General features: G+C 51.2%; 8 protein-coding genes across 8 annotated transcripts, besides 2 other annotated features; 3 read left to right on the top strand and 5 right to left on the bottom strand.

Annotated features, from left to right (window-relative positions):
- Positions 1-71: 71 nt before the first annotated feature.
- On the top strand, positions 72-1,652 carry ACLA_011310 (SEC14 family lipid-binding protein; the record flags this gene model as incomplete). The annotated part of the gene is made up of 4 exons (XM_001274129.1): positions 72-349; positions 451-592; positions 666-1,046; positions 1,107-1,652. The coding sequence occupies 4 exons, from the start codon at positions 72-74 to the stop codon at positions 1,650-1,652; spliced, it is 1,347 nt and encodes a 448-aa protein (XP_001274130.1).
- Positions 1,653-1,654: 2 nt separating this feature from the next.
- Positions 1,655-1,679: a microsatellite.
- A 460-nt stretch (positions 1,680-2,139) lies between these two features.
- On the bottom strand, positions 2,140-5,130 carry ACLA_011300 (uncharacterized protein; the record flags this gene model as incomplete). The annotated part of the gene is made up of 3 exons (XM_001274128.1): positions 2,140-2,181; positions 2,259-4,512; positions 4,577-5,130. The coding sequence occupies 3 exons, from the start codon at positions 5,128-5,130 to the stop codon at positions 2,140-2,142; spliced, it is 2,850 nt and encodes a 949-aa protein (XP_001274129.1).
- A 372-nt stretch (positions 5,131-5,502) lies between these two features.
- ACLA_011290 (DUF1479 domain-containing protein) lies at positions 5,503-6,998 on the bottom strand (the record flags this gene model as incomplete). The annotated part of the gene is made up of 2 exons (XM_001274127.1): positions 5,503-6,672; positions 6,729-6,998. 2 exons carry the CDS (start codon positions 6,996-6,998, stop codon positions 5,503-5,505), a joined length of 1,440 nt encoding a protein of 479 aa, XP_001274128.1.
- A 1,583-nt stretch (positions 6,999-8,581) lies between these two features.
- On the top strand, positions 8,582-9,683 carry ACLA_011280 (putative short chain dehydrogenase/reductase family oxidoreductase; the record flags this gene model as incomplete). Its single annotated transcript, XM_001274126.1, has 3 exons — positions 8,582-8,633; positions 8,692-8,942; positions 9,018-9,683. 3 exons carry the CDS (start codon positions 8,582-8,584, stop codon positions 9,681-9,683), a joined length of 969 nt encoding a protein of 322 aa, XP_001274127.1.
- Positions 9,684-10,526: 843 nt separating this feature from the next.
- ACLA_011270 (putative amino acid transporter) lies at positions 10,527-12,006 on the top strand (the record flags this gene model as incomplete). The annotated part of the gene is made up of 4 exons (XM_001274125.1): positions 10,527-10,565; positions 10,620-10,858; positions 10,920-11,148; positions 11,218-12,006. The coding sequence occupies 4 exons, from the start codon at positions 10,527-10,529 to the stop codon at positions 12,004-12,006; spliced, it is 1,296 nt and encodes a 431-aa protein (XP_001274126.1).
- Positions 12,007-12,843: 837 nt separating this feature from the next.
- Positions 12,844-13,799, bottom strand: ACLA_011260 (Bax inhibitor-1 family protein; the record flags this gene model as incomplete). Its single annotated transcript, XM_001274124.1, has 3 exons — positions 12,844-13,438; positions 13,522-13,592; positions 13,653-13,799. 3 exons carry the CDS (start codon positions 13,797-13,799, stop codon positions 12,844-12,846), a joined length of 813 nt encoding a protein of 270 aa, XP_001274125.1.
- A 366-nt stretch (positions 13,800-14,165) lies between these two features.
- Positions 14,166-14,189: a microsatellite.
- Positions 14,190-14,214: 25 nt separating this feature from the next.
- ACLA_011250 (SPX and EXS domain-containing protein) lies at positions 14,215-17,619 on the bottom strand (the record flags this gene model as incomplete). The annotated part of the gene is made up of 7 exons (XM_001274123.1): positions 14,215-15,198; positions 15,252-15,341; positions 15,394-15,567; positions 15,627-15,770; positions 15,834-17,366; positions 17,459-17,500; positions 17,602-17,619. 7 exons carry the CDS (start codon positions 17,617-17,619, stop codon positions 14,215-14,217), a joined length of 2,985 nt encoding a protein of 994 aa, XP_001274124.1.
- A 1,483-nt stretch (positions 17,620-19,102) lies between these two features.
- On the bottom strand, positions 19,103-19,626 carry ACLA_011240 (DUF3759 domain-containing protein; the record flags this gene model as incomplete). Its single annotated transcript, XM_001274122.1, has 2 exons — positions 19,103-19,344; positions 19,407-19,626. 2 exons carry the CDS (start codon positions 19,624-19,626, stop codon positions 19,103-19,105), a joined length of 462 nt encoding a protein of 153 aa, XP_001274123.1.
- Positions 19,627-20,865: the final 1,239 nt, after the last annotated feature.

Raw genomic sequence — 20,865 nt, 5'->3', positions numbered from 1 at the left:
CCAGCACGATCCAAAAAGAACAAAACAAACAAAAAGAAAGCGCCCCACGACGCTCGACAACAGAACCCGAAATGCCTCTCTGGGGAACCAAATCCGTGCAGAGCCAGACGGAGAGTGAGACCTCATCGCCGACACAACCAGCCGAATTCGGCCAGAATGACCCAGCTGCGTCGGCGTCTCAGGCGGCCGGCACGGCCTGGCTCGCGGGCCACCTGAATCATCTCACGGAGGACCAGGAGGAGAAGCTGAGGGAGTTTAAGGCGCTGTGTGAGCGGAATGGATACTACAAGCCTGCTGCGCAGGGGGAGGGGCCGGATACGAAGCCGAGTCATGATGATGCGACGATGCTGTATGTTTTCTTCCTTTCTCTTTTTTTTCCCCTCATCCCCTGTTGATCTTTGAGTTGTGGTAAGGGCTGTTTGTGCTGATTTGGTTGCTGTGGTGGTGTAGTCGGTTTCTGCGCGCGCGCAAGTTCGATGTGAATGGGGCTTGGGGCCAGTTTAAGGATACGGAGGACTGGCGTCGGGATAATGCCATCGAGGCGCTGTATGAGAATATCGAGGTGGAGTCCTACGATGCTGCGAGACGGATGGTGAGTCTGATACCTGGGTTGTGAAGGAGGAAAAACTTTGTTCGTCGCTGACGGCGCTCCGGTGGATTTCTAGTATCCCCAGTGGACTGGTCGTCGAGATCGACGCGGAATCCCCGTCTACGTCTTCGAGATCAAGCATCTGAACAGCAAAAACATGGCCGCGTACAATTCCACGATGGCCGACCCTGCCTCGACGGCCGAGACACACCAGTCCTCCACGGTGCCGCAGCGCCTCCTCCGACTGTTCGCGCTTTATGAGAACCTCCTCCGCTTCGTCATGCCGCTGTGCTCGCAGTTACCCCGGCCGAACCCCGAGACGCCCATCGTCACGTCAACAAATATCGTCGATGTCAGCGGAGTCGGTCTGAAGCAGTTCTGGAACCTCAAGGGACACATGCAGGATGCGAGTGTTTTGGCTACGGCCCATTACCCAGAGACTCTGGACCGGATTTTCGTACGTTGGATTTGCCCCTTCCCATGCTACAGGAGCAGTATCTCTAACAAGAACTCCTAGATTATCGGCGCCCCCGCCTTCTTCCCTACCGTCTGGGGCTGGATCAAGCGCTGGTTCGACCCGGTCACCACCTCCAAGATCTTCATCCTCTCCGCCGCAGAAGTCCAACCCACCCTGACCTCCTTCATTGACCCCTCCAGCATCCCCAAGCAATACGGCGGCGACCTTGACTGGCAATGGGGCGACATGCCGAACCTCGACGAGCCCGCGCGCGAGCTAGTCGGCGGACTCGAGCTCCCGCCTGCCGACGGCGCCTCCAAGCCCTCCTTCACCAAGGGTCCCGTGTTATTCAAGGGCGACCACGTGCAGGTCCTCGGCAAAGTCGATGGCAAGAGCAGAGAGCAGGCCGTCCCTGTCCCGTTCAAGAAGCAAGAGAACATCACGCAGCCGCCGCCGGCTGGGTCCGTCGCAGGCAAATCCGCCGAGCCCGCGACGCCAACACCGCCAGCAGCGCAGTCCGACGTCCCCTCCGAGAATGAAAAAGTTGATGTGGAGCTGGAGCACGTCACCGTCGCGAACGGGGGGACTCAGACAGTCTCTGCGTAGTCTTTTCTTTTTTTCTTTTTTTTTTTTCCTCCGGTTTCACTTCACTTCCCATTCATCCATCACGTCCGGCACAAAATACATTAGTAGTTAATCATCATGCAAGGTACACGGCGTCAGTGGGCGATTTCATAGAACATTCTACATTTCACATTCCGGCTGCGCACGTCATAGAAAAGACGGAGACGATTGCATCTGTTTGGTTTGTTTGTTTGTTTTGTTTCCTTATCCATCGTTTTTACGGTACGGATATATAATCAATATTTACTACCAGGAGCACCAAGGAGCAGCATCCTGCATTGTGAGAAACCTCCATCGTAGATAGTCAAAGTCGATTAGACAATTTACAGTGTCTATGAGTTCCGCTGATCTTCATTTCATTTCAATTCTCCGTAAGAAAGCGCAAGCAGTGCAATAAATACATTTCATGAAGGAGAAAAGGACAATATTATATATGTTTAGTTTCTTTTTTTCTTCCCGTCTTTCGTTCCTACGTTGCCTTCCACAGGTTGTTGATCTGTTTGCTCCGTACCTGTGTATGCGTTAGTAAACGACCGCATTAAGGATTTTGTCTGATGAGACGATGAAGGGGGGAAAGAGGGGGCATACCATCGGTGCCAGGATGGCGACTCCCACGCCCAAAGCGACCACGGTCATGATAAGCTGCAGCTTGGAGAATCCCTTGCCGAGCACGTCGAAGGCCTGGCTGGGCGTGGCGCGGGTGCCGAAGACGTCTCCGCCGAACGCGAAGATCAAGCTTGTGCTCTCGAGCAGGGTGGGGCCCGACAGAACGGTCTTGATGCCTGCGACGTCGCGGCTGTGCGTGAGGTACCATTTGCCGTCGAACTCGAGGTACGGGTTGTACTTGAAGAGACCCTCTTCGGCCTCGGTGGCGGTGGGGTCCCGGTCGACGGGTCGTCGGGGGTCAAGGACGGGACGTGGGATGCCGATGATGGCGTTTGTGGCGGGGAGCGTGCAGAGGAGCTGGCGCGTGGTGATGCCTTGGCGGGTCTGGGTGACGGCCATGTGCGAGATGGGCTCGGGGATGATAAAGGACTGCGAGACCACGTGAGGCAAGGGGAGGGTGTCGGCGCCGCGGATGCTGGAGTAGTTGGCGGCGGAGCCCAATGCGCCGCGGTCGTTGGGGATGGGCGATTCGTAGAGTTCGGAGATCACAAGCTGATAGCCCTTGGCGTCCGAGCCGCTGACTGGATCGCTGTAAAAGGAGTAGGCGAACCAGTTCTCGGAGATGGCAGATGCGATGGGCTGGCTGGTGTCGACACCAGTCTGGGTGCTGCTGTAGAGGATGTTGCCTGAGATGGCGTCCAGCAGGTAAAATGTGGCCGAGTTCTCGCCAACCGCCGTGATTAAAGCCAGATTCGAATCCAGGTACTTGTACAGAACCGACCGATCACCGAGAACCTTGCCGATCGAGGCTACGGGATCGTGGGGTGGACGCGCTGTGGCACGGATGATTCTCTCGCCGTGCGCAGGCAGAAACTCCCAGACGGGGGTTTTGTTGTCCTTGGCACTCCATCCCAACACACGACCATCACCGCTGAGGGTTACAAAGAATCCAGGCTTATCCGTTAGTTCCACGGGCGCACCGTTCTCCTTGATACCGATCGTGATTGGGCCAGAGGCATCGTTGATGACAGCGATGGAGCTGATCTGGCCTGAAGGTAGCGTTCGTCTGATAACAGTTCCGGAGGTGGTGTTCAACGTCACGGAGCTCCCGTCGTCGGCGTACACAGTAGCGGACCCAGCCTGAGGGATGATGGCCTTTACATTCCACTTGTCGGACTCGGCTGCCTTAACACTCCAGGAGACATCACCATGGTTTCCAGTATCAATGCCATACACCCGTCCATTCTCCGTAGCAACAAGAGCTAGCTTGGTGAGTCCGAACCCGTCGAGGCTAGATACTTCGTCGGTGAGAATGCTAGTGATGATACGCTTAGGCAGTCCCTTCAGCCATCCTGGAAGATATTGTAGATCGTGAGTGTGGCGCTTGACGCGATGAACATATGCTTTGTACAAGCTCTCATGTCCCTCAACTTCCAGTTGATGTACGAGATCTTCCTGGTAATCTTCTTCAGCCCAGGTAGCGGCAACTGCATCAATCAACGCTTCATATCGAGTCCATTCGATCCGGCCATTGCGGATGAGCTGCCAGTCACCCGACTCCAGGACAGCCGCAGATCGAACAGCGACGGTGTCACCCTTGGTGACAACTTCAGACACGGCGTGGATGGCGCGTTCAGTGGTAGGGGGCAACAGAGGCCATCTGCCCAACACTCCGTGAGAAGCAGACGAAACGACTGTGGTCTCTGACTGCGTAATGCGGGTGAAGTAAACATTCGCATCGATGTTACTCGTCGCGAAGACAGACTTCTCGTGCAGCCGGGGGAGGGCATATGCTTTGACTGCGGTCGCAGAAGTCAAGTCAATGTGGTACACTTCCGCCCAGGAACTGGAGTCGGTCTCATAATGCACCAGGAAATGCGGCAAAGAATTCAGTTTCTTGGGGGTATGGACTTCAATCGACCGGATCTCCTCGCCGCTGGTGTTGTCGATGTTGAGTGTGTCCACTTGCTTCAGACCAATGTGATTTATCTTCAGAGTCTTCCGTGCCTTATCGGTCCAAACGATCACGGGCGCCGCAGTGTTGGCCCCGACGAAGTGGATGGACTCGGGCCCGGTCACATCGGTATCCGAGTTCAGGATGTGCTGCCGCGTCTGCTGGCCCGTAATGGGATTCAGAGAAGCAACCTTGATCTTGTGGCCCTTGAGCAAACCCGGCTGCAAAGAGATGTAGAAGACCTCAGTTGAGGAGGAGGACACTTGGAGGGGGAAATCACCACTATTTCAACACAAGCCAGAGACGTTAGTGAATGCCAACAAAATCCTCACAAACGGAACCTTACCTATCATCGTTAAACTCCCACTTGACATTGCCAGTCTCAGCATCCAATCTCCGGACAACCCCCCTTTTATCTCCGTACAGTGCGATCGCGTCTCTCATCAATGACGCCGCGCTGGCATCTTCAAGCTCTAGAAGCTCAAGATCCGCAACGGGCTCACCAAGAAACCAATTCTCCCAAATCAACTTGCCATCCGACGCACTCCACGCGGCAATATAGTCGCCTACCGCGCTGACCATTGCATTGGTTCCGTCCGAAGCACGAAGGAAAGATTGCAGCTGGCCGTCTTCATTCGACACCGACGACCGCGAGACGTTCTGTCGCCATACCAGCGAGCCGTCTCTTGGATTTACCGCACCGAGAAGATGTTTCTGCGAAAGAGTATAGAGGAGTGAGGCATTGGAGGATGCGGAGGGCTTCAGGAAGAAGGTCGAGTGGGACGAGGGAGTGCCGAGCAGCGCATGGTGGAAATCGATGTGGTCGACCTCGTCAGAATAGATGGCCACCGTTGAAGGAACGCACGAGGCGAACAGCAAGATCGCTGCCCGTAGCCACATTGTTTATATCCCCAGCTCCAAAGCGATCATTGGAGGGTTGAGGGAGGCAGCTAGAGAGCGAGGTGGTTGTATCCTGATGGCGGAGATGATGTTGCGGTTGATTGGTGGTGCAGGCGGTGGACACTAAGCTACATAAGCTAAGTCTCCGTAAGAATAACAACATTCGACTACAATCCACGCTTGAAGTACATTTGGTTGGCTCTTGATCAGGAATCATTGGTGTTAAGACTGTGTCTCTATTGTCTATCACTTCATATCTATCAATACGTAATCCCGCGCTTTCTGCTCGACTGGTTCTACCATGTCGAATCAAAGAGAAATGAAGTCGGAAAAAAAAAAGCTATATATACATTCTGATCGTTACCGAAGCTCTTAGGATTGCCCAAAGCAAGCTTTGTTCGCAGCTTCCACAGCCTTCCGCTCCCCCTCTGTCATGTCTTCTGTGACTTTCCAAGGCCGGGTGCCCATACCCATGGCCTGCAGACCATTGGAGTTGACAGAAGACCAGTCCAGCGCACCAGTGAAGCCTGCTTCACCTGGACCACCAGCACCGGGGAAATCCCAAGGCGGAGAGTAAGCAGCGGCTGCTGCTCGCTGTCTGAGCAGATAGTCCACATTCATCTCGCACATCGGCGTGGCAGGGATGTAGAGAACACTGGAATCTCCCTTGCCATTGTGTTCCTTATCCACGGAGTGCAACGAGTCGCAGTGCCAGGCGACATAGTCACCAGGTTCAACCTCTGGGACAGAAACCATCGTCGTCTCCAAGTCAAGGTGAGGATGTGTGACTGGATTGTACTCTTGGCAGGCACCGGGCACGGCTCCTGGGAAAGTGGCATCCAGGCTGGGTTCCTGTGTCTTCGGGTCGAAGAACGGGCGTAAGATAGTATAAGCAGTGCTGTGGGTAATCATGGGACAGACATGCAGTGTGCCTTCGCCGGGGCCGGTCTTGGACATCGAGAGCCAGCCCTGGAAGAATCTCAGCATAGAGCATGCACCGGCTCCGTTGTACATATCCATCTTGGCCGAGACACGGTGCTTCGCATCCCAGGGATCGTATTCTTCCCACTTGCCCTCTAGGATCTTGGTGTAGACGCGCGAATACTCGGGATCCTCCCACCGCTCGAGCGAACCGCCATCAATGTGAGGTCCGAGGGTAAATTTGCCATCTCCTGGCTGTCTAATGCGTAAACGGTCTGCGTATGTCAATGGATATCTCGTGGAAATCGGAGTCGCGGCATCCGATGAATGCCAGAGACGCTGCATAAACCGTTGAGTTTCGACCATGTTGGGGTGCGCTCGAGCTTCAACTTGCGATGGGGTCCAATAGAGCTCGAATACTGCGGGCGAGTCTGGTGGGAAAGCCCTGACGCGGTCTTTGTTGGCAGCGATGTATTCCTCAATACGGTCTTTCCACCCTCGAGCTTCCTGTTTCTGGATCACATTTCGAACTACGGCAGTTCCACGGTGGCGAATCTCAGCAAGAAGCTCATCCGAGACTCTGCCGGATACAATATCCGCATACTGAACGGATGGGATGATCTGTCCCTCGTAAGCATTCGCTCCTGTAGACATGAACTTTGTGTGAATTGACTTACATCACTCCCTTTAGACTTGATCTGAGAAATCTCCTTCTCAAGACTTTCAAGCAATCTCTTCCAGCTCTGCGAGAGCGCTTTCGCATTCTTCTCAAAAAATCTCAATTTCAGATCTTTGAATCGCGGGGGGAGAGGCTCTGGTTGATAGTCTGGTCTCAAGCTTGGGAACACACTCGATATATCCCCAGCGGCCTTGGTCATCGGCGATGCCGATGAGGACGTAGAAGCAGCCCGAATGGCCGTTCTTGAGAGGATTTTCGAAGCCGACATTTTTGATGCAGTTCTTGCTAATCGCTAACTGATGTTCCAAGCCCCAACGCCAGATCCCAGGATATTCCCTGTTTTATGTGCTGCGCTGCCCTTACCATGACTCTATAGTTCAAGTGGAGAAGCGAGCGGAATTGCTGTTTTGGGAGAGCGGCACGCTTTCTGTTTTCGGTATGGTTCCGCTCCATTGGCATCTTTGGAATTGGACTGCTCTTGAACGAAGCAGAGAAAACGGCCAGGTCATACGGAGTCACTCGGTACAGGCGAGTCTTTGGTAGGCTCAGCATGGAACCTATCCTGGTACTCTGATGAAGACATTTGAGATATTCTGCGCTTCACCGGAAGAGGCATTTGAAGATATGATGTCATTGTTTGGCAGATTGAGCTTAACCAGGGGCCAATATCTCTTCCGATGAACCATGCCTAGGTACACTTTACTGATTCAACAAAGTCCTCATATTTATCTCATCAGGTAGTAAGGTTATGCTCCACGTGAGGAAGCAAACGGCAGCCATAAATTTGATCTAGCCCTGTGCAAGGTTTGCTGACTTGTGCTCAGGACTGTCTTATAGTTCCATTGAAAAAGAACTCCCAGCTGCTGCAGGTGCCTGTTCTTGTTCTTGAAGAAGCTGCAAATGTCCCCTGGAGGAAAGCTTAGTGGTGCTCGAAAATAGCTCTTGAAAGGAAGATCAAACTACATCGGCATGCTCAAGGATTCGATAGAACGTGGCAGTGGAACCGTTGAGGCTGCGCTTCAGAGTTGGAAAGCAACGCAATCGCGAGCGCCACTATCAATCAGGCCAGGGAGTGTTCGATGTGCTATGAGAGATTGTCTGAAACAGGCCAGACTGGCAAGATCTTATCCAAGCCCCTCAAAGACTTTCCACCGCTTCCACCTAATGGTAAAGATAGTTTAGTGAGAGACATTGTAGCTCGAGATGATAGACAGCTTGAAGTGCATGCTGGCGAGTATCACGCGGAGAGGCGGTGCACACCCTAGAGGTATATAGACCGCATCTACAGCCTAAATACCCCAACACTGATGGTGAGTGGATGGCAGAGAAAGCCCAAACTTGGGCATTTCTGCATCGGTATTTCCCGATGTGGGAGACGTGGTGGGTTACATCTTCTTGAACCTCTCGACGACCCGAGAAAAGCCATGACTGTTTCCGAACCGCTCCATAGAGCCTTGGGAAGCTTTCTAGTCACCCTTGTGTACCAGGAGGTCTGGTTTGAATCTCAATCTGATACCGTACCAGGGGCCGTAGGATAACACCTTTAACAGGCCCAGATGTATCGGATTTAACTCTATCGCAGTGGTCTAGTTGATTCAGTTTGCCGCTGTTTCAATGATAGTTAATGTGAAGAGCTTCAAGCTATACAGTTGGCATTCTGATCGAGTTGAGGATATGATCATCGGGGTAATGGATTCAGTGTAACCAACCCCGCGTAGCCCCTCAGTCGACCCCATAAGAGGTGCTCATATCCCCTAGCCGCTGCGTGTTCTCATAAGAATGCGAATCTCTCATCATTTGGAGATTTCTCTTCTCTTCAACAACAATTATCTACACCCTAGTTCTACCACGATGGCGTTCTCCGTCAAGGGAAAATCGGCTATTGTAACAGGTGCAGGTTCAGGTATGTAGGCATTAGACTCCCGTCAGAGAGCAGGGAACATCTCACTGATACCAAATAGGGATCAACTTATGCTTTGCCAAACTTTTGCTCGAGAATGGATGCAATGTCCTAATCGCAGACTTGGCCCTCCGACCTGAGGCACAGGCGGTGGTAGAGAGATATTCCGGTCAGTCAAATTCATCCAACCGGGCCGTCTTCCAGAAGACCGATGTTGTCGATTGGAGACAACTTGAGAGAATGTTTGAGGTTGCGGTCAAGGAGTTCGATGAGGTGGACATTGTATGTCCAGGTGCTGGAATCTTCGAACCTGTATGTCTCCTTGTCCTCGCGCTGTTTGAGGGCAAAGAATGCTCCCCTGGGGGGCTTTGCTAACGGCGTCCACAGCACTGGACGAACTTCTGGAGACCACCCGGTACTCCAGACAGCCGGGACCCACCCGATGGAGGCCGCTACGCCTTACTAGACATCAACTTGACCCATCCGATCCGCACGACCCAGTTGGCCATATCTCATTTTCTCCGCGCTCGGGGTCACAAGAATCCCAAACATATCATTCACATCTCGAGCATCGCTGGCCAGAATGCTTTTCTGGCATCGCCCATCTATGTCGCTACAAAACACGCCATCAATGGTCTGGTGCGGTCGCTTGCCAAGCTTGATGGGCAATATGGCATCCGGGTGACGGCTGTCGCGCCGGGCGTCATCAAAACCCCTCTATATACGGATAATCCTGAGAAGATGAAGATGGTTGATGATAAGGCAGACGAATGGGTGACGCCTGAGGAGGTCGCTGAGGTGATGCTGGCCCTTATCCAGCAAGACAAGGTCAGTGAGACCATTGGCGATAAGACAGGACAAGGGCCTCAATGTCTAGTGCAAGGGGGAACCATTTTGGAAGTGTCCAAGACTGTTCGCTCCGTTAGTGCATTCAACGATCCTGGACCGGCAGGAAGACCCGGGAACACTATATCGGATATGAACAAGGTGGAGGACGAAGTGTATGATTTGTTATCGACGGAGGGGTGGGGAGAGTCGAGAGTCAAGTTGTAGATATTCAAATCATACAATAAGAATGGCTACAAATGAGGAGACAGGCATCTTCAAGATGTCTTGAAGTCTTGAGGATGGCTCGGAACAAATGCGGAAAGTCCCCTTTGCTTATGTAAGGATGGCGATAAGTTGATAAGCACACGAATCACGATACGCCCAACCACGCTAAACCGCTTCTGGGGCCAGCCAGGCTTGTCCGCCTTTTCTTGCCGCCCGTTCTGGCTGGCTGGATCAGGCACACCATTTCCTCTTGGTCTCATCTCATTTCATCTTCATCCTCCCCGACATTCTCCCATGTAGCCACACCTCCTCCCTTAACAGAAATTGCTCTTTTTCCATCCCTCAACTTTCGCTCACTCGTTCACTCCTTTCTTCAACTTACCTGATCATTCCGCTGGTACCGGACGCTATTATGACTGACGCACTCGCTGCCTCCTCATTTGATCGATAACAATAGGTTCTACAAGTGCCCTCGTGCCCACTACCCTTATCAGTCCACAACGTCACCCTACCCACATCCACCGAAGATGTTGGAAGATGATGTTGTTGTCGGGGTTGGCCCCGTTGATGGCCTCCGAAATCCATCTCGCAGGTATTATCGATTGAATATTCATTTGTTCCTGTCTCGCTATAGGACGTCTCGCTGATGATATGGCAATTGTCGATTAGACGTGGAATGCGAGGCAAACGGGCTTCGGGGTACCAAGGCGAGGCCAGTTGGGTCAGCTGTGTGATCAACCTGGTCAATACAAGTGAGTAATGCCGATGATGTGATCGGGTTCGTTTCTCCCCAGTAGCTGACAAGATGGTGATTCTACAGTCGTTGGCGCTGGTGTTCTAGCAATGCCTTTGGCTATCTCCCATATGGGGATTGTTCTGGGTGTATGTGTTATTTTTTGGTCCGGAATGACTGCTGGATTCGGTCTTTACCTCCAGTCTCGATGCGCACAGTATCTCGATAGGGGCAGTGCGTCGTTCTTTGCCCTATCGCAGCTGACATACCCCAATGCCGCCGTGGTATTCGATGCGGCTATTGCCATTAAATGTTTCGGAGTCGGTGTCAGTTACCTCATAATTATCGGCGACTTGATGCCGGGAGTTGTACAGGGTTTCGTCGGTAGCACTCCGGCGTACGACTTCTTGGTGGATCGGCATTTCTGGGTTACTGCTTTCATGTTCGTGCTTTGGAGTGATAAGGTTGAGTTGAGTTGGAATCTTGCTAACGGCACGGCCCAGGTTAATTGTCATCCCTCTTTCTTATCTTCGACGTCTTGATTCCCTCAAATATACGAGTATCGCTGCTTTGGTGTCCATGGGCTACCTGGTCATCTTGGTTGTGTATAACTTCGTGAAGGGCAATACAGTGGCGGACCGAGGTCCTGTTCGTGTGATCCAATGGGCTGGCCCCATCCCGACTCTCAGCAGTCTTCCGGTCATCGTCTTTGCGTTTACATGCCACCAGAATGTTAGCTTGCATCCCCGTCTTCCCCACGACCATCTGGAAGTACCATAAGTGATGCTGATACAGTGACAGATGTTTTCTATCCTCAACGAAATCAGCAATAACAGTCATTTCAGAACAACTGGTGTCGTTTTGGCTAGTATTGGAAGCTCAGCAGCCACATATATTCTCGTGGCCATCACAGGTTATCTCTCCTTTGGGGACAACGTTGGCGGGAATATTGTGAGCATGTATCCTCCGGGGCTATGGGCCACAATTGGACGTGCCGCTATCGTCATGCTTGTCATGTTCTCCTATCCACTTCAATGCCACCCATGCCGAGCCTCCGTCGATGCAGTGCTACGCTGGAGACCCAAGCCCGCCGCTGGCAGCGATAATTCACCCCATCGTCAAGCTCTACTGGGCGCGAGAGGAAACCGCGGGCCGGAACCAATGAGCGACCTTCGTTTCTCTATTATAACAACAACCATCCTTATTCTTAGTTACATAGTTGCCATGACCGTCTCGTCGCTTGAAGCTGTACTCGCCTACGTCGGCAGCACTGGAAGCACCAGTATCAGCTTCATCCTTCCGGGCCTATTTTATTACAAGATCTCGTCTCCTGATTCCCCCTCTCATCAACGACTCATGAAAGAAGACGATGAAGCAGTGGACGATATGCTTTCCGATGACGACGACGATAATAATGACCTTGAGGGCGGCCAGAACCGCCCACTCACGGAGAGTGCAATTTTGAAGCTTACCAACCGTCACTGGCGCCGCGGTCTGCTACGGAAGCTGAGTCTTGGGCTCGTGGTATACGGCTTCCTCGTCATGTTCGTGTGCCTGATTGTCAATACGTTCTTCATAGCGTCTCATTGATGAGCGTACTCGATCACGATGATGGACATGGCGTCCGTGGGTGCTCGCTTGTCTCGAAGACCTGCATAAAGAATGCGTTTCCTGGCTTTTCTTTTTGATCATTTCCCTTCTTCTGCAGCCACTATGTCTGCACTGTCTTTTCCCTCTTACTTTTTAAAGTGCAACCCACCTCCCCGACTCTCTTTCTACTATTTTCTTGTTTACTTTATTGGCACCTTTTCCATACCGCGATACCATCCATAGGCGTTGGGAGAGTCTGTTCCATTTTGGTTTTGACGATATTACACAATTCCTCAGAGGTTCCTCACATAACTATCTTTCTTCATCATTCTAATAGAATTTACTAAGGGTGTTCGTTGTGTCCTGCATCTTGTTTTTTTTTTTCAAGGACTATACTGCGGTTACCACTATTTTATTACTTCTGATCCTTGAAGGGCTATGAATTGGCTGGGAATTATATGTACTGAGAAATTAACGTAGCTCGAAATATGGGAAGAACACGTTTGCTATTCAGATACAACAAGCCAAACTAGTGTGACAGCATATATTGCCTTGCGGAATAATTGGAAATATCGAACCTCATTAGCAGCTAGTGACAATGGAAAAAGAAGGGGCAGTAACAAAGAAACGAAGTCCATATTTTGAGTGAAGCACCAAGATCAGATCATGTGTCACTTGGGATATTGTGATATGGGACCACTGGTGATTCTGTCTGATTTGTAGTTTTTTTTTTTTTTTTTTGGAAATTCAAAGAATGGCCCATGTTTTCATCGTGAATTTAAATGTACTAACTTGCAATCCGGAATCCTGGACACCTGGCTATATTATCATATCCACTTACTGGCTGTTCTGATTGTTGAGGATCCGCAGGATAGCAAGGAACAAGTTGAGGATGTCCAGATAGAGGGAGATGGCAGCCGCAATCTCCTCCTCGACGTGGTAGTGGCGCATCACGAGCTGTGTACCAACGAGGATGTATGCCGAGAAGATGAGCGCTCCCAGACCGCCATAGATAAGCTCCGCGGTGCTGTTGCGCGGGAAGAAGGCGGCCATGAAGCCGAAGAGGATGAGGAACCACAGCCCGCCGAAGAGGTAGGGCATCCAGTGGGTGAAGTCGTACTTGGTCTGGCAGGCGAACAAGGTGAGGGCGACGAAGATGCCGAGGGTGAGAACGAGGGCCTGGATGACGATGCGCGCGTCGTAGAAGGAGGTCACCACGCTGACGGAGTAGGCTTCAAGCAGGGTGAAGCCGCCGAGGAAGAGGAGGTTGGCCGGATAACTCTTGCGCTTCCAGTAGGTGACGAGCATGAAGCCGAGGGCGCCGAAGACCGAGACAATCATCAGCCAGAAGTTGGACTGGATCCAGAGGCGGTAGCTGTCGCTGAAGAAGGAGATGGAGCTCATGATTGTTGTGAGGAGGAGCTGGACGGTTCTGGGTTGATAGGACGTGGTCAGGTATTGCTGCATTGGGCTGGGGTAGGTACCCCATGGGGTTCTTTGGGGTGTTATACTTACAGGATCGCATAGACCTTGCGGATGAACTGCATACGGATAGGCAGGGTGCCCTCCGCAACGGTACCGCCGAACTACATGGACAAGTCAGTAGTGAGCAGGGCAACGGATTGGGAAAAATTGTATGCGCATACTTTGAAATCATCGGGAACGTTGTCGTCCTCGCTGCGAGGCGCATCGTTGCTCGCGGTTGCCTGATAAGACGGTGGGGCCTGGGTGAAGGGGTGGTCCTCCAAGGAGTCCCTCTGGGGGGCAGGTTCGTATCTGGCGTTGGCAGCCATTTCGCTGCTGTGTCGACTATGATGCAACTCGCCAGGAGTAGGATTCAGAAGAAAATCTCGATGAAATCGAGGATGGATGAGGATGGAAGGAGACAGATGGCTTCGATAACCGTGAGCCTGGGGAGCACTTCTTGACCATGTGACGTCTACCAGTATCACGTGATGCCACCGCAGTCAACTATGGGGTAAGATTGAGGTCACAGCAGTGTCAAAAATGGAAAGAAAGAATAAAGCCAATATTATGATGATCTGTACTCCGGGTACTATCTATATCTAATTATATATTCGTGACACATGTCGTAAATCAAGATTGTGAAGTAGATCATCGCTCCAAATATGCCCGCTCTGGCGACGCCAATTATGTCCAAAAAAAAAAAAAAAAAAAACAAAGCTTCATTTATGGCTCAATGATTCATCAATTGGGCAATCTCTGAGACTCTGCACGTGGAGAGGAGCCTTCCGTCGCAGCCTCATCTGTGTCCGTATCTTGTCGAGAATTCACCTGATCTTCCTCCTCTTCGTCAGTAGAATCATCAGCACTCGTTGGCCCATGCGTAACAGAAGCCACAGTCAACTGTCCCGGCCGTTTCCTGCGCTCAAAGTCCTGGGCGTGAGCCGCAGCCACGAGCGATCCAACACGAGAAAGACCGCGTGGCCGAACAGAAAGACTAGGCGTTGTTGGCGGTCCATGTTCAACGTCTGCTGGTGCGGACCTAGGTGTGGTTGTTCGCTGCCGCCGAAGCTGCAGCTCCTCTCCCTCTTGCTCGCCTTCGGCCTCTGGAGTGGTCACCTCGTATGGCAAGGGAACGTCCCGGGACGCTCGGAAAAGAAGCACGTTCGTACAATGCTCATTCTCCACACGGAAAATTGTCCAGACGCCTCTTCGGAAGATTTCAGACAGCGCCACAATAAAGCTCAGCAGCGCAGAGTGTTGCATATCGGCAGCGAAGATGGCGTAGTAAATCCAGTTGAAACGGATGATTACGTCAAAGACCATTGCCACGTAATAAACCCACACCTTGCGGAATGCCAGCACTTCACGCAATAGAGGATGTTTGGCGTAGGGATTTCCCAAACTCCAGTCCATGATTAGGTCCCAAACTGAGGTATAGACAGCGTTGAGTAGAGCAAAGGTGACAAAGGGAGCCTGGAATCGTGTCATCTTCTCAATGCGGTACATGCTCAAGGTTGCATAGTAGAGGACTCCGAACATGTATTTTCCAAAATTCAGGAGGTGTGGAAACATGTTCTTTGTATCCGCATAACGGCGAAGACATTGCAACGCACGCCAAATAGATGGCAGACATTGGAAGAAACCCAATAGTCTGGAATGACTAGAATTGCACTGTGGAGCATTGTCCCAATGCTGTGCATATAGACAGAAGAATAGTTCGATATTCTTGTAAACCATTAGCAGGGCAAACCGCTGGGATCTTGATGGAGTGGACTTACCCCCATAGCATAGGTTTGAGAGCAATACATATCCCCAAGAAAGAAATCGCGAAACTCGACGGGATATAGTCCAGCAAGAAGCAAACGCCACTGCTAGCTGTGAGCCTCAAGCTCGATTAAACGGGGAGGGTGATTCACTTACATTGGAATATGCCCACCATTTTCGGCTCCGATGATAGAGCACACGGGCAGGCAGAAAAAGAATAAACACCGTGAGTCCTATCAGCACAACAGGCCAATAGATATATATCGAGTTAATGGTCAAAAAATTGAGCCACATAAATAAGCCAAGCATAAACATGAAGACGCAAGGAAGCTGCTTGGTGTTAGAAGTGAGATGTCCAAAACAAGGCAAAGCAAGGCAAGGAGTCCTACCTCGGATAACTGGCGCCAATCCAGGGCATGTCGCGTGTCATATTCAAAAACGAAAGCATAGTTGATTTTGGATTTTGTCCAAACCATGCAATCCAGGCAGAAGAGCAGAAAATGGAAAACTATCAGGAAATAACCAGCGTATATCTACTGACGTTAGTTCAATCTCCCCGCGAAAATTCTTGAGGATCACTAGAGCAGTCTACTGACCTGAAGTAGATAACTTGTTCGAACCTGGACATCGTCGTCCTCATGCTCGAGGTGCTGGCCCGCATATATCAACGATTGAATTCCGAATAGGACACCAGCCATTGAGAGCAATCCAGCGCGGAAGGTGTTTGGAGAATAGTCTCCCGATTTGTTGATGGTGTGGCGCAATTTAGAAATGGCAATCTTGCGGTTGCCGCGTTCGAAATAACGAGCGTACAGGTCTTCCGTCGCGGCCATCAGATTCTCGGTGACTTCACTCTGAACAAACCAAGATTTATTGACCTTTTCTGACATGTATCGCATGGTCGGGCGAGCGTGGACGACCTTGTCATATTTCTTGTTGATCTTTCGGAAAGCCGTTCGATTAAGGTAGGCATAGGCTTTGAGCAGCTCGAGACCGCGATAGAATTCTTGAAGGGCATATTTCAGCTTCCGTTTTGCGGAACGATAGGTAACATCGCCATGCTGTGCATCCTCTGGCCGGCGCATGAAGTCTCGACGATCCATGACTGTGTCGGGATTCTGCCCTCCGGTTGCTGCCACCGTATTCATCTGTGCCAGCGCTTCGGAATTCTTCCCAAAGCGATTCCGGCCCATCAGTGTCTCTTTGAGGCGGAGACCGCTGAAGCCATTCAATTTGACGAGTCCGTTAGATTGATGTCCATCAATGTTCCGGGAGCGTGATTTTTTGGCACTCAAGACTTCCTGGATTCGTCTGTCTCGCATGATGTGCAGCTGTTCTCGGAGCACCTGTAGGCGCTGGGTGGCTTCATTTTCCTTCATCTGGTAGAAAGACTCGATCTTGGCCAGCTCGCCGTCCAGAAACCCGAAGAACTCATCCTCTCGGCGCTCCACTTCTGACATGGAAGTGGTCGTCTGCGGGCGTTTCTCGGGCTGTTCCCAATCGGGATACGAGAACACTCGCTTGAGGAGCTGCGAGGTCCTCGTGGCGGAAGGTCCTGCATACGTATTTCTCAGGCTTGACTTGCCCCCTTCCGACGGTTGTGCCAAGGGGCTCCGGTTGTGAGAGTCGAGGGGACCCTTCCTACTACTGCCGTTCCGAGAGATGTCAGGAGACGGAGCCTTCAGTCTGTTCCCACGATTGGTATCTTTTGGAGGCGAGTAAAAAGCATCATCCTTGGGGTCAAGTGCCGGGTCAGGCAACTCAAGAGAGGCTATATCGGAAGTGGCGCCGTGATGTGGAGGCGACGGAATAATGCTGCCATAGCTTCCAACGACGGCGGAGAACCGAGATCCCGGTACTCGCAACGGCTGGCGTTCATTACGTTGGCCGGTTGTCGAGCGTGAAGGGGTTGCCGCAATGCCACCGGGAGTTGAAGGGTTATAGAACGAGCCAGGAATCTCAAGTCTTCTGTTGTCTGAACCACGAAGAGATGAGGAGAGAAAGGGATTGGAGGGGGTGGCGGCTGGATCGTCCAGCCCAGTGTTGGCACGTCGAAGGGACGGGTAACGAGGGCTTCGATGGGTCTTTTGAATGGCGCGCGCAATGGCTTTAACTTTTTTCTTGCCCGTCTGCACGCAGGAACAGACGATCAGCATGAGTGCGTTGCCATACACAGCGGAGAGAAAAGACTGAAAGAGGTCAGCCGAACATTGGGACTCACCTTATAATCCAAGTATTTGGCACGCCATTCAGGAACCAATTCCTGTTCTAATTCTCTATTGACAGAGAGCCAATGTCAGTGTTTACTCCGGGGTTGTACAGCTTATAGGCTGTGCGGGGGGCAATGGGAGATTCGGGGGTCACAAACTTGGCGAACTTCATCCTGGAAACTCAACGGGATTGTGCATGATAGTAAGAGGCGGACGAAGGCAGGGGCCGAGTATGTTCAAACTTGATTGGATCTAGATCATCAGGAGGATCGGCTGAGGGAGAAGAAAGTGAAGCCGATGGTCTCTGCTCTGGGGATTCAAGCTAGTGATATCAATTATCGATCGATATACCGCGGCTAACGTCTGTCGCTCAAATCCGAGTTGCTAGCTCAGTTGACTCTAAGGATAACTGGGGGGTCTAGGAATGAATGAAAAATGATTGCAAGATAAGTACCAGATCACTGGTATCTGGACTGATAAATGAGACTGCGACAAGAGATGACGAATTCGATCTGTGCAAAAAAAAAAAAAAAGGATCAAAGAATGGAGATCGAACAGAGCAGAACCCCAGAAGAGAGCAATATTAGCACAGATACAGAATCTAGGAAGCAGAAAGGGGGAAAAAAATAGAAAACAGAGAGAAAAAAAGAAAAAAAAAACAAGGAAAAAGAAATTATCAACGCAGACAAGAAGAGGATCACCAAGTCTCGTCCTCCACCAGAGTCATGCCTGATTCAGGTTGCCAAGCAGTAAGTCGAAGGCTATTAGGCGATATCCTCTGGTCTCTGCAGGCTCACGGTGCACAGGGCACGCCAAACTAGGACAGAGAGCATCGACCAAATTCCCTTAAGGCTGAGAAAAGTGGTCTTCTCCAAAGGCATGAGACCGATGCTCAGACTGAATCCATGAAGCAATAATTCTGAACTCTGGATGCTGGTTGGCCAGTCAGCAACCAGATAGAAGCACGTGCAGCACGCGATCAGTTCAATTGCGCATCCGCTGCATCTGGTGCATGCCATTGCAGACCCCAGGGTAACTAGTTCTCACCAATTGACCTTGGACTCGGTATCGGAGGAAATATCCATCAATCAATGGCTTCTCATCTGGTCATAGCCGAGAGTCTCGATTGTACAGCTTCAAAAACAAAACACTCCCCCCTCCCCATACAACCGAGTCCACGGATCCAACAGCGGGCAGAACCTCTGCTGTTGTCATGCTACGGTAATCACCACCCAGTCGTCCAGGCATGTGACTTGTCTACTTGCCCCTCTTCCACGGTGAGAGCATCGATATAATTTGCTACAAACCTATTTCTACCGAGATTCAACGCTGAAGGGATCTGTGCCACCTGTTCCAGGATACCTATCGATATGGATGGTTCATATGTGTTGCTGGACTGGGATACTGCTAGGTTGACTCCTACATACCAATCTCTGCACACCGCTGCCAAGACTAGGTGGCGTCAGTTAGAAAGCACCTATTATTGAGTTTGTTTGTCCTTGACTGGTAATGTGCCAGTTATCATCATATCAAGGCAAATTTGTGATTCATGCTAATTATATTCAATGGTCATCATGGCAATGCGGAGCTAAACACAATCCTCCCCAGCTAACTAAGATACAAGCAATCTCTCAGTCCCCTTCCAATCAAGGCGTTTACCAGCGATCAGACTGCGAGAAGCGCTCGTGAGGTGGGTAGCGGTTGGGATCGTACTCATCAGCACGACGATTCTCAATATAGTGCTCGTCGTACATCTTCTGGGCATTCTCCTTGGCGTGGTGGTGCGCGCGGATCTTGTCGACTTCATCGAGGCCCTTGGTTTCCGCCAGCTTGTCGACCTCCGCACCCACAAAGGCTGCAAGAGCTTCCTTGGCAAAGGCGTGGCTGACAGGCTTACCTAAATCGACGGGTAATGTGATGAGTAACTGACCGCTCCGGAGTAGGGTCCGATAGGCTTACCTTCGCTGCGTTGGTGGTCCTCCCAGGCCTTCATACCAGCGAAGGATGCAGCTCCGGCGATGAGCTCGTGAGACAGGCTGCTTTCGTGTCTGCGCTCGCCGTACACCTCGCGGTGCGCGTCATCGGATTGGTCTAGATAAAACACAGCATTAGCGGGATTCTTGCCATTCCCACTTGCGGTAATTGCAGTCGGGCGAGCTGACGAGGGTACCCCATTCATAGTCGGGCTCCCTTGAGTTGTATCGCGGGGACGGGGGAAACGGGAGAGAATGACTTACCCCAGCCCCAAGCCATATCGATCTATGCAAATTGATTTGTTTGAAGGGAAGAAAAAGTCACAAAATGGAGTTGGTCGATTGAGAGGTATTTTGGTGGTTTCTAGCTACGTTGGAGACTCTGAGCGAGATATCGGTCGTTCTTATATCCTTGCAATGGCGGGGTTTTGTACATCTCTCACCCTAGCGCCCCTCGACGTAGTCAAATGGCCTCATTGCCCCTCATTTGGCTTCGCCTCAGGTCTCGAAAAGGGTCTCTTCGGCCTTCGCGGGACCAAGCTAAACCTTGTGAAGATGGACTTGAACTATCAAGTGAGACTAACTCAGGCTGCAGCCTGCACCTTTGCGACAGTGGGGAAAGGAGATCGCAACCACTCTTCCTAAAACTACTCGACTACTACTGACTACTGAGCGCATCACTATCAGTAATAGTTTTTTCAGCCTGTGGCTGTGGGGATCCGCCTGGTAAATCAGTCCACCTTCAGTACTCGAGACTCAAGATAATTGATTTGAATGCGCCACGGCGTCTGTCCTTTTCAGGGGACGTGCTGCATGGACTCGCAGTTGGCTAATGTTCCAGAAAGCTGAAACCTTGAACCAATCACTGGGGACAACGTGCACCAGAGGCCTTTTGAAGAGAGATCCATGTACGTATCATTCGACTCCATTCCATTGCTGTGGAAATAGGCAGTACCATTACCGAAGGTGTAAGTCGGTAATAATCATACATACAATCACCCTCATAGCTGAGCTCGGAACAATCAATCCTCTTCACTGAGTCCGTTGTACACCACATCAATGCTTTCAGTGGAGACTGGAGTACTCCGTAATCAAAGATGATGCTCACTGGCATAAGCCAAATTCAAGCTATACAGGCGTAACTATTGTGAGAATGCCACATTGATTAGTGACTGTCTTACCGTCTTACGTTCCGCCAGCCAGTATTACTCCGTAGGTCATCAATGATCGATCCAACTTGGTGATCGGTTGAGAAATGGGTCTCTCACTCAGCCTTACTTAATCGAAAGACTTAGGGTGTTAGATAATTAGACTGGCATTGGTTATTACTCGCTAGCCATGCATTACTAATTGATTAGTGGTATTGCTGGCGAGAATCGGGAAACCCGAAGGTGCAATATCAGATATGGCGGTTTGACCGAGAAATTCGCATCGCCAAGCTTCTC

Source organism: Aspergillus clavatus, genomic scaffold (genome assembly GCF_000002715.2).
Source record: "Aspergillus clavatus NRRL 1 1099423829795 genomic scaffold, whole genome shotgun sequence".
Taxonomy (NCBI): domain Eukaryota; kingdom Fungi; phylum Ascomycota; class Eurotiomycetes; order Eurotiales; family Aspergillaceae; genus Aspergillus; species Aspergillus clavatus.
Note: the sequence above shows the minus strand (reverse complement) of the source record. Positions and strands in the feature narration are given on the sequence as shown.